The sequence below is a fragment of the Salmo salar genome, unplaced genomic scaffold (genome assembly GCF_965601325.2).
Source record: "Salmo salar unplaced genomic scaffold, fSalSal1 ptg000136l, whole genome shotgun sequence".
Classification (NCBI taxonomy): domain Eukaryota; kingdom Metazoa; phylum Chordata; class Actinopteri; order Salmoniformes; family Salmonidae; genus Salmo; species Salmo salar.
In genome coordinates this window covers 328,879-341,318 of record NW_027675321.1, presented here as the reverse complement: position 1 = coordinate 341,318, position 12,440 = coordinate 328,879, and the positions used below count along the sequence as shown (strand labels likewise).

The following is a 12,440-nucleotide window of genomic DNA, read 5'->3' as shown; positions in this document are numbered from 1 at the left end:
TGTGGGATACCATCTATAATAATGACATAAAGGCTATGCTGCTACGGTGTGGGATACCATCTATAATAATGACATAAAGGCTATGCTGCTACGGTGTGGGATGTCATCTATAATAATGACATAAAGGCTATGCTGCTACGGTGTGGGATGTCATCTATAATAATGACATAAAGGCTATGCTGCTACGGTGTGGGATACCATCTATAATAATGACATAAAGGCTATGCTGCTACGGTGTGGGATACCATCTATAATAATGACATAAAGGCTATGCTGCTACGGTGTGGGATGTCATCTATAATAATGACATAAAGGCTATGCTGCTACGGTGTGGGATACCATCTATAATAATGACATAAAGGCTATGCTGCTACGGTGTGGGATGTCATCTATAATAATGACATAAAGGCTATGCTGCTACGGTGTGGGATGTCATCTATAATAATGACATAAAGGCTATGCTGCTACGGTGTGGGATGTCATCTATAATAATGACATAAAGGCTATGCTGCTACGGTGTGGGATGTCATCTATAATAATGACATAAAGGCTATGCTGCTACGGTGTGGGATACCATCTATAATAATGACATAAAGGCTATGCTGCTACGGTGTGGGATGTCATCTATAATAATGACATAAAGGCTATGCTGCTACGGTGTGGGATACCATCTATAATAATGACATAAAGGCTATGCTGCTACGGTGTGGGATACCATCTATAATAATGACATAAAGGCTATGCTGCTACGGTGTGGGATGTCATCTATAATAATGACATAAAGGCTATGCTGCTACGGTGTGGGATACCATCTATAATAATGACATAAAGGCTATGCTGCTACGGTGTGGGATGTCATCTATAATAATGACATAAAGGCTATGCTGCTACGGTGTGGGATGTCATCTATAATAATGACATAAAGGCTATGCTGCTACGGTGTGGGATACCATCTATAATAATGACATAAAGGCTATGCTGCTACGGTGTGGGATACCATCTATAATAATTACATAAAGGCTATGCTGCTACGGTGTGGGATGTCATCTATAATAATGACATAAAGGCTATGCTGCTACGGTGTGGGATACCATCTATAATAATGACATAAAGGCTATGCTGCTACGGTGTGGGATACCATCTATAATAATGACATAAAGGCTATGCTGCTACGGTGTGGGATACCATCTATAATAATGACATAAAGGCTATGCTGCTACGGTGTGGGATACCATCTATAATAATGACATAAAGGCTATGCTGCTACGGTGTGGGATACCATCTATAATAATGACATAAAGGCTATGCTGCTACGGTGTGGGATGTCATCTATAATAATGACATAAAGGCTATGCTGCTACGGTGTGGGATGTCATCTATAATAATGACATAAAGGCTGTGCTGCTACGGTGTGGGATACCATCTATAATAATGACATAAAGGCTATGCTGCTACGGTGTGGGATACCATCTATAATAATGACATAAAGGCTGTGCTGCTACGGTGTGGGATACCATCTATAATAATGACATAAAGGCTATGCTGCTACGGTGTGTCATCTATAATAATGACATAAAGGCTATGCTGCTACGGTGTGGGATACCATCTATAATAATGACATAAAGGCTGTGCTGCTACGTATAAAATGTGTCTGTTCTAAATGCTGTGATTTTCCCAGCCATCATTCTGTATGTCTCTTCTGATCTGCAGTCATGTTTTAGTTGGGTTTTGTTATTTAGGTTCTAACTGGTCTCCATTAGTTGGGCTCCAGCTCGCTGACCATAGCCGTGCTGATTGGCTGCGCTGGTTAGGCTAATAGCTCCAGCTCGCTGACCATAGCCGTGCTGATTGGCTGCGCTGGTTAGGCTAATAGCTCCAGCTCGCTGACCATAGCCGTGCTGATTGGCTGCGCTGGTTAGGCTAATAGCTCCAGCTCGCTGACCATAGCCGTGCTGATTGGCTGCGCTGGTTAGGCTAATAGCTCCAGCTCGCTGACCATAGCCGTGCTGATTGGCTGCGCTGGTTAGGCTAATAGCTCCAGCTCGCTGACCATAGCCGTGCTGATTGGCTGCGCTGGTTAGGCTAATAGCTCCAGCTCGCTGACTATAGCCGTGCTGATTGGCTGCGCTGGTTAGGCTAATAGCTCCAGCTCGCTGACCATAGCCGTGCTGATTGGCTGCGCTGGTTAGGCTAATAGCTCCAGCTCACTGACCATAGTGTCACGAACCGGCTCGAAGACCGTAACAAAAAGTGAGACAACGTGGAGATAAAGAATAACTAAATATATTTATTAACTTAAGTAAAGTAAATACAATGAACAATGGTGTGTGTTTAGTCAGTAGTGTAAGTGAGTGGTCGCGTGTATACATGTGATAATGAGGGGTGTTGAAAGGTGCCAACGCAGACACCCAAAATCTGTCTGTGTCTGCATGGAGAGAGTCTCCTCAATGAACGGGGAAGAGGTGCATTTATCCTGGGACACACCCAGCCCAGGTGTGTCCCATTTCACTGACGACCCTCCCGGCCTCCTGGGGATGTAGTTAGGTTTGTACAGTCTGGTGATATACCAGGGACTGGGGATGCAGTTAGGTTTGTACAGTCTGGTGATATACCAGGGACTGGGGATGCAGTTAGGTTTGTACAGTCTGATGATATACCAGGGTCTGGGGATGTAGTTAGGTTTGTACAGTCTGGTGATATACCAGGGACTGGGGATGCAGTTAGGTTTGTATGCAGTCTGGTGATATACCAGGGACTGGGGATGTAGTTAGGTTTGTATGTAGTCTGGTGATATACCAGGGACTGGGGATGCAGTTAGGTTTGTATACAGTCTGGTGATATACCAGGGACTGGGGATGTAGTTAGGTTTGTACAGTCTGGTGATATACCAGGGACTGGGGATGTAGTTAGGTTTGTATGCAGTCTGGTGATATACCAGGGACTGGGGATGTAGTTAGGTTTGTACAGTCTGGTGATATACCAGGGACTGGGGATGCAGTTAGGTTTGTACAGTCTGGTGATATACCAGGGACTGGGGATGTAGTTAGGTTTGTACAGTCTGATGATATACCAGGGACTGGGGATGTAGTTAGGTTTGTATGTAGTCTGGTGATATACCAGGGACTGGGGATGTAGTTAGGTTTGTACAGTCTGGTGATATACCAGGGACTGGGGATGTAGTTAGGTTTGTATGTAGTCTGGTGATATACCAGGGACTGGGGATGCAGTTAGGTTTGTACAGTCTGGTGATATACCAGGGACTGGGGATGTAGTTAGGTTTGTATGTAGTCTGGTGATATACCAGGGACTGGGGATGCAGTTAGGTTTGTATGTAGTCTGGTGATATACCAGGGACTGGGGATGTAGTTAGGTTTGTATGCAGTCTGGTGATATACCAGGGACTGGGGATGTAGTTAGGTTTGTACAGTCTGGTGATATACCAGGGACTGGGGATGTAGTTAGGTTTGTACAGTCTGGTGATATACCAGGGACTGGGGATGCAGTTAGGTTTGTATGTAGTCTGGTGATATACCAGGGACTGGGGATGCAGTTAGGTTTGTATGTAGTCTGGTGATATACCAGGGACTGGGGATGCAGTTAGGTTTGTATGTAGTCTGGTGATATACCAGGGACTGGGGATGCAGTTAGGTTTGTATGTAGTCTGGTGATATACCAGGGACTGGGGATGTAGTTAGGTTTGTATGTAGTCTGGTGATATACCAGGGACTGGGGATGTAGTTAGGTTTGTACAGTCTGATGATATACCAGGGACTGGGGATGCAGTTAGGTTTGTATGTAGTCTGGTGATATACCAGGGACTGGGGATGTAGTTAGGTTTGTACAGTCTGATGATATACCAGGGACTGGGGATGTAGTTAGGTTTGTACAGTCTGATGATATACCAGGGACTGGGGATGTAGTTAGGTTTGTACAGTCTGATGATATACCAGGGACTGGGGATGTAGTTAGGTTTGTACAGTCTGATGATATACCAGGGACTGGGGATGCCGTTAGGTTTGTTTTCCTCTAGCTACTCTCCAGTTTGCTCCCAGCAGCGTTCATAGAACATAGATCCCTGTTCAACTAGGCTGCAGAGTTCCTAGTTTGACAGATAATTCAACCAGTGTGACCAGTGGGTTTCTTTAAATGAATGAATATGAAACTGCCTTAAATACAGATGTGAAGCACAGTATGTTTTAAATTCTCACTCAAAATATGCACTGCTCTATTTGAACGTCTCAATATAATATTATTATTTAATGAAAGGAATAAAAATACATTTGTATGCAAATAAAAATGTATCTTAACTGCGTTTCCCTCCAGTCCGCAGACGGCGATGTGCGTCTTTAAGGCGATGCTGCAGCGTGACGTATAATCTAGTGGACGGAACGGATCAACAACAACGAGTCAGCCACCTTGGTAGCCTACAGCCGAAACATTTAGACTGTTTCTGTGCATATTTGCCTCTGTGTTTTAAATATACTTCTGACATCTAGTTAATAGACACCATTTAAATGTTATAGGTACATTGTTAGTCAACTAGCTGGCTTGATAAGTTAGCCTAGCACTAAACTAGTCGCTCATGCTAACTAGCTAGCTAGCTAACATCCCCGACCATGAACTCACTGATGTATTCCTCGCCTGCTAAAGAAGAGGTCTGAACATGAGCTCCCTAAACTACTCCCCTCCTGTTAAAGAAGAGGAGGTCTGCTGGACGGAGAAAGAAGCTCTGGGGCTGAACATTGTCGTGAAAGAGGAGAAGGAAGAGGAGGATGTCACAGTAAAACAAGAAGTAGAGGGTGAGACTGTTACTGTGAAAGAAGAAGAGAAAGACGTTTCAGTGAAAGAAGAGGAAGACGCGTTCAGAGTGAAAGAGGAGGAGGATGTTACAGTAAAAGAAGAGGAGGAAGAGAAAGAGGAGGATGTAGTTTTTGGAGTGAAGGAGGAGAAAGAGGGAGAGATAACGGTCATATTGACAGAGGAGTCAGGAGATCTGATTACCACCAGTAAGTACTGTCTTAAAAACGGGCTCTAACTCTCCAAAGGTTTTGAACGAACGTGTTGTTTTAAAGCAGCATGCTACTGAAATTCTATACTTGAAGATGTTGTTCTGTACTATAGGAATTCATGTTATAATATAATGTTAAAGCTACATTTTAAAATTGATGATTAAAGCCCTGAATGCTGATTGGCTGACAGCCGTGGTATATCAGGCCGTATACCACGGGTATGTCATGTATTTTTACTGTTCTAATTATGTTGGTAACATGTTTATAATAGCAATAAGACACCTCAGGGGTTTGTGATAGATGGCCAATATACCACGGCTAAGTTCTGTATCCGGGCACTCTGTGTTGAGTCGTGCTTAAGAACAGTCTTTAACCGTGCTATATTGGCCATATACCACACTTCCTCTGGCCTTATTACTTAACTGTAACATGTGTATACCATCAGAGTCCCCCCACCACAAAATCACAACTTAATTGTCTCACAGAATGGCAAACATGTTATAAATGAAATTTTTGACGTGTGTCCATTGTAGGCCTTGCGTAGAGTGTGTATACCCGCAAAAAGCAGATTTCTAAATAATGTTGGAGAAATACATAAAATAAGTGTCACGTCCTGACCATAGTAACTGGTTATTTTCTATGGTAGAGTAGGTCAGGGTTTGACAGGCGGTGTTTTGTGTTTTTCTATGTTTTCTATTTCTATGTGTTAGTTCTAGGTTTTCTATTTCTATGTTTTTTTGGGGGGTTGATCTCCAATTGGAGGCAGCTGGTCCTCGTTGCCTCTGATTGGAGATCATATTTAAGTAGGGGTTTTTCTTCCTGGGTTTTTGTGGGCAGTTGCATTCTGTTTAGTCTCTGTACCTGACAGAACTGTAAGTTGATAATTTCCTTTTGTTATTTTGTCATTAGTGTTTTGAGTAAATAAATATAATAATGAACACTCAACACGCTGCGTTTTGGTCCCCTCTATACGACGCCCGTTACAATAAGAAGCATTATTGAAATGAAATGGACACGTGTTATGGGGAGACTGAACATATTAGCAAAAGGACAAGCGTTTTGGGGAGACTGAAAATATTAGCAAAAGGACAAGTGTTTTGGGGAGACTGAACATAATAGCAAAAGGACAGTTTGTAAGTCTTCAAAATAACAATTTTGAAGGAAAGGTGTGGCTAAACAAAAAAATATAATTTAGAGAGATAGTAATGTCCATTATTACTTTAGAGATGAAGTGGGACACCAACAAAATGTTATTAACAATGGATCAACTGCAGCCTATAACACTGACTGGAATAGTAATATATATTATTATAGAGCTCTGATCAGCCTATAAACATGATCTATTATTATAGAGCTCTGATCAGCCTATAAACATGACATTATCTATTATTATAGAGCTCTGATCAGCCTATAAACATGACATTATCTATTATTATAGAGCTCTGATCAGCCTATAAACATGACATTATCTATTATTATAGAGCTCTGCTCAGCCTATAAACATGACATTATCTATTATTATAGAGCTCTGATCAGCCTATAAACATGACATTATCTATTATTATAGAGCTCTGTTCAGCCTATAAACATGACATTATCTATTATTATAGAGCTCTGATCAGCCTATAAACATGACATTATCTATTATTATAGAGCTCTGATCAGCCTATAAACATGACATTATCTATTATTATAGAGCTCTGTTCAGCCTATAACATGACATTATCTATTATTATAGAGCTCTGATCAGCCTATAAACATGACATTATCTATTATTATAGAGCTCTGATCAGCCTATAAACATGACATTATCTATTATTATAGAGCTCTGATCAGCCTATAACATGACATTATCTATTATTATAGAGCTCTGCTCAGCCTATAAACATGACATTATCTATTATTATAGAGCTCTGATCAGCCTATAAACATGACATTATGTATTATTATAGAGCTCTGATCAGCCTATAAACATGACATTCCCTGAGAGATTAGATTTGGAGCTCTTCATCATTTGTTTTTAAATCTCACCGTCACCAAGTTTATTATTAATGATGTAATGTTGTGAAAACTGACCTCAGGGTATTGAGGGATCTAGTCTAGATTAAACCTCATAGGAAGACATTTTTATTTAATGCAGGTTTCATTCAGGTCTCTGTTTAACTAGATACTCTGTTTGTCTTTGGCAGGAGAGAGACCAGACTCTGACAGCAGGAAGAGTTCCTCAGGGGAAACAGACCCAGAGACGCCTAACCAACACCACTGCTCCCACTGTGGAAAGAGTTTTAGGTGGTTTGGGAGCCTGAAAATGCATGAGAGAACACATACAGGAGAAAAGCCCTACCACTGTTCCCACTGTGGAAAGAATTTTACTCAGTTAGGGGCCCTGGTTGGACATGAGAGAACACACACGGGAGAGAAGCCTTATCACTGTTCTCACTGTGGAAACAGTTTTAGGTGGTTATGGGTCCTGAAAAAGCATGAGAGAATACACACGGGAGAGAAACCTTATCACTGTTCTCACTGTGGAAACAGTTTTAGGTGGTTAGTGAGCCTGAAAACGCATGAGAGAATACACACAGGAGAAAAGCCTTTCCAATGTTCCCAGTGTGAAAAGAGTTTTAGGTGGTCGGGGAGTCTGAAAAAGCATGCGAGAAAACACACAGGAGAAAAGCCTTTCCAACATACTAATACACAGGAGGAGAAGACATACCACTGCTCTCATTGTGGAAAGACATTTTCCCAGTCAGAGGACCTGAAATCACACGAGAGAATAGAGAGGCTGTGTTCTGACTTGTGTTTCTGACTGAGAATTTGTCCACGGCCAGGATTCATAGGGCCAGGGTGTCCGCTATGGACGCCTGGAAAAAATCAGCAGTGGACATTTCTGAACGTTTATCCAACAGACCTGTACATCCATGAATGGATCTCTATAATGTGTAACTATTTCTGATGTATGTGTTGTGATGTATTGTTTAATAGATGTACTATGTTAGGTATATTTATCTGTGGTTTAATTTCAACAGATTTTACTGATGCTATTAGATTGCTGTGTGGGGGGAGTTTTATATATACAGTGCCTTCAGAAAGTATTCACACCCCTTGACTTGTCCCACATTTCGTTGTGTTACAGCCTAAATTTAAAAATTATTTGTATTTATTTTTATTTCACCTTTATTTAACCAGGTAGGCTAGTTGATAACAAGTTCTCATTTGCAACTGCGACCTGGCCAAGATAAAGCAAAGCAGTTCGACACATACAACAACACAGAGTTACACATGGAATAAACAAACATACAATCAATTATACAGTAGAAAAATCTATATACAGCATGTGTAAATGAGGTAGGATAAGAGAGGTTAGGCAATAAATAGGCCATGGTGGCGAAGTAATTACAATATAGCAATTAAACATTTGAATGGTAGGATGTGCAGAAGATGAATGTGCAAGTAGAGATACTGGGGTTAAAAGGATTCAATACCCCATAATGTCAAAGTGGAATTATGTTTTTGGAAATGTTTACACATTTAATTAAAAGCCTAAATAAGTTCAGGAGTAAAGATTTTGCTTAACAAGTCACATAAGTTGCATGGACTCACTGTGTGCAATAATAGTGTTTAACATGATATTTGAATGAATACCTCATCTCTGTTCCCCACACATACAATTATCTGTATTGTCTCTCAGTTGAGCAGTGAATTTCAAACACAGATTCAACCACAAAGACCAGGGAGGTTTTCCAACGCCTCGCAAAGAAGGGCATGTATTGGTGGATGGGTAAAAAAAAGCAGACATTGAATATCCCTTTGAGCATGGTGAAGTTATTAATTACACTTTAGATGGTGTATCAATATACCCAGTCACTAACTCAGTTGCTGGAGAGGAAGGAAACCTCTCAGAGATTTCACCATGAGGCTAATGGTGACTTTAAAATAGTTAGTGTTTAATGGTTGTGATATGAGAAAACTGCGGATGGATCAACAACATTGTAGTTACTCCACAATACTAACCTAAATGACAGAGTGAAAAGAAGGAAGCATTCCCAGTCAGAGGACCTGAAATCACATGAGAGAATAGAGAGACTGTTGGCACTAAAGTAATACTACAAAAGAATGTGGCAAAGAAACAAACTTTATATCCTGAATACAAAGCGTTATGTTTGGGTTTGGAGGGTTTGGCTGGCCGGGACGTCCTTGTCCCATTGTGCTCTAGCGACTCCTTGTGGTGGTCAGCATGCACGCTGACTTCGGTCGCCAGCTGGACAGTGTTTCCTCCGACACATTGGTGTGGCTGTCTTCCGGGTTAAACGAGCAGTGTGTCAAGATGTGCAGTGCGGCTTGGCAGGGTCGTGTTTCAGAGGACACATGGCTCGACCTTCGCCTCTCCCCGGAGTCCGTAGGGGAGTTGCAATTGGATATCATGAAATTGGTGAGAAAAAGGTGTAAAAGTACAAAAAATATATATATATATATATATATATATATACACTCGTACTGAAATTTGATTTTTTGATGATCTGGCAGATGTGAAAACCATTTAAACACCTGCAAGACTTCGGTTAGAAGTGAATCACCTGCCTGGACATCCTAAGAAGCACACAGAGACCTGCATTTTGAAGTGGGTTTAATAATACTTGTGAAAACTGACTTCAGGTGATTGAGGGATCTAGTCGAGATTAAACATCATAGGAAGTTTTATCATGTTTCATTCAGGTCTCTGTTTAATTAATTATATAATTTATATAATCTGTTTGTCTTTGACAGGAGAGAGACCAGACTCTCCTTCTGACAGCAGGAAGAGTTCTTCAGAGGAACCAGACCCTGAGATGTCCAAACCAGCAGGACAACATGACTGCTCCCAGTGTGGAAAGAGTTTTACTCAGTAAGGGAGCCTGAGAACACATAAGAGAATACACACTGGAGAGAAGCCTTACCACTGCTCCTTGTGCGGAAAGAGTTTTAGGTGGTTAGGGAGCGTGGAAAGGCATGAGAGAATACACACAGGAGAAAAGCCTTACCACTGCTCCCACAGTGGAAAGAGATTTACCCGGTTAAGGTACCTGAAAGAGCATGAAAGAATACATACACATACACAGGAGGAGAAGACATACCACTGCTCTCATTGTGAAAAGACATTTTCCCAGTCAGAGGACCTGAAATCACATGAGAGAATAGAGAGGCTGTGTTCTGACTTATGTTTTTGATTGAGAAATTGTGTTTTTGTTCATTCTACATTAAATAATATTGTATGAATGAAATCATACTGAAAAATAGGTCTACATGTTTTTTCCAGCTCAAGACATGATCATGTCGAAAATCGGATTAAAAGAGTAAAAAAAAAATGTTTTGATTATGAACTTAAGATTGATTGAATGCAGGTGTAAACCCCTAAATGTTGTTCACTATATCATTGGGATATTTCAAACATGTTAATTATTAAATAGATTGATATTAGTATTTCTTCATTCAGATTGTCATTGTAAATGCGTATTGGTTCTCAATTGACATATCTGATTAAATAAATGTGAAATAAAGTAAATGCCATATTATTTTTGGGAAGTCTATTTGGTTCTATGTTGGGACTATAAGAATATTTTGAAGATAAATACACAAGGCAGAGTACGAGAGAGACAGAGGACGAGAGGTCAGTACAGTACTAACAACCAATGGAAATAGTGTTTTTTCCTGTAATAGGGAGTTATTGATCAGTGGTTCAGCAACATGGGAGGATGTAGATGTACACTACCGTTCAACAGTTTGGGGTCACTTAGAAATAACCTTGTTTTTAAAAGAAAGCCATTTTTTGTCCATTAAAATAACATCAAATTGATCTGAAATACAGTGTAGACATTGTTAATGTTGTAAATGACTATTGTAGCTGGAAACAGATGATTATTAATGGAATATCTACATAGGCGTACAGAGGCCCATTATCAGCAACCATCTCTCCTGTGTTCCTATGGCACGTTGTGTTAGTTAATCCAAGTTTATCATTTTAAAAGGCTAATTGATCATTAGAAAACCCTTTTGCAATTATGTTAGCACAGCTGAAAACTGTTGTTATGATTAAAGAAGCAATAAAACTGGTCTGCTTTAGACTAGTTGAGTATCTGGAGCATCAATGTAACCTCTCAAATTCATAGACAGGTGTCGCGTCTATTTTTACCCAAAAGTAGTTTTTTACCCGGAGACTGTAGTGCTACTTTCTCAAAATGAACATAAATGCTGTAGGGGGAGGGTTCTGGTGTTTTACCAGGAGACTGGGGCCGATCCCCATTTAGGAATGTATGTCTTGCTTACTCACACTCTGCATGTGTTGATACCTGGCTGAAAACCCTCACAGTTGTTGGCCAACAGATTTTGTCATGGAGTTTTCATTCAATAGGGTTTAGAGTCCATTTCATCTTAAGCCATTCTTTTAAATACGGTAATACCTTTAATTAGAATGTTGTGCCTTTAAATACCTTTTCATTCTAATTTTGTTGACGGACTCAATAGAATACACGGAGTCAGAAACTAGGGATCAATTCAAGAAAGTCATCATTCGTCTCTGTTTCAACACCAACTGGTAGATTTAAAAATACTCTGATCTTGTAGATTATTTAGGTACATTTTTGGGTTAGGAAAGTATGTATGAATCATAAAAACAATAGTCCTATAAATCTACCCTAATTCTTACTAATCATGGAAGTTTGATGACAACGGCCCAATCCTACATTTACATAAGTGTTCAGACCCTTAACTCAGTACTTTGTTGAAACACCTTTGGCAGCGATTACAGCCTTGAGTCTTCTTGGGTATGACACTAGAAGCTTGGCACACCTGTATTTGGGGAGTTTCTCCCATTCTTCTCTGCAGATCCTCTCAAGCTCTGTCAGGTTGGATGGGGAGCATCGCTGCACAACTATTTTCAGGTCTCTCCAGAGATGTTTGATCGGGTTCAAGTCCGGGCTCTGGCTGGACCACTCAAGGACAACAGTGCAATAATATGTAACAACTTCACAACAAATACACACATCTAAAGTAAAGGAATGGAATTAAGAATATATAAATATTTGGACGAGCAATGTCAGAGTGGCATAGACTAAAATACAGTAGAATAGTATAGAATACAGTATATACATATGAGATGAGTAATACATAGACAGATATAGTAGAATAGTATAGAAGACAGTATATACATATGAGATGAGTAATACATAGACTAAGATACAGTAGAATAGTATAGAATACAGTATATACATATGAGATGAGTAATACATAGACTAAGATACAATAGAATAGGATAGAATACAGTATATACATATGAGATGAGTAATGCATAGAGAGATACAGTAGAAAAGGATAGAATACAGTATATACATATGAGATGAGTAATACATAGACAGATACAGTAGAATAGGATAGAACCTAGTCTGTTCATTATATACT

At 40.1% G+C, this 12,440-nt stretch overlaps 1 protein-coding gene across 1 annotated transcript; it reads left to right on the top strand.

Annotated features, from left to right (window-relative positions):
- Positions 1-4,301: 4,301 nt before the first annotated feature.
- On the top strand, positions 4,302-8,559 carry LOC123732716 (uncharacterized). The gene is made up of 2 exons (XM_082971000.1): positions 4,302-5,006; positions 7,199-8,559. The coding sequence occupies exons 1-2, from the start codon at positions 4,664-4,666 to the stop codon at positions 7,813-7,815; spliced, it is 960 nt and encodes a 319-aa protein (XP_082827126.1). The 5' UTR covers positions 4,302-4,663; the 3' UTR covers positions 7,816-8,559.
- Positions 8,560-12,440: the final 3,881 nt, after the last annotated feature.

What these genes read in the sequence shown, in the direction of transcription:
- LOC123732716 (XM_082971000.1), top strand. Translation starts at nt 4,664, where the DNA reads ATGAGCTCCCTAAACTACTCCCCTCCTGTTAAAGAAGAGGAGGTCTGC. An exon ending in AGGAGATCTGATTACCACCA is followed by an intron (nt 5,007 to 7,198) that starts GTAAGTACTGTC and finishes TGTCTTTGGCAG; the next exon opens with GAGAGAGACCAGACTCTGAC.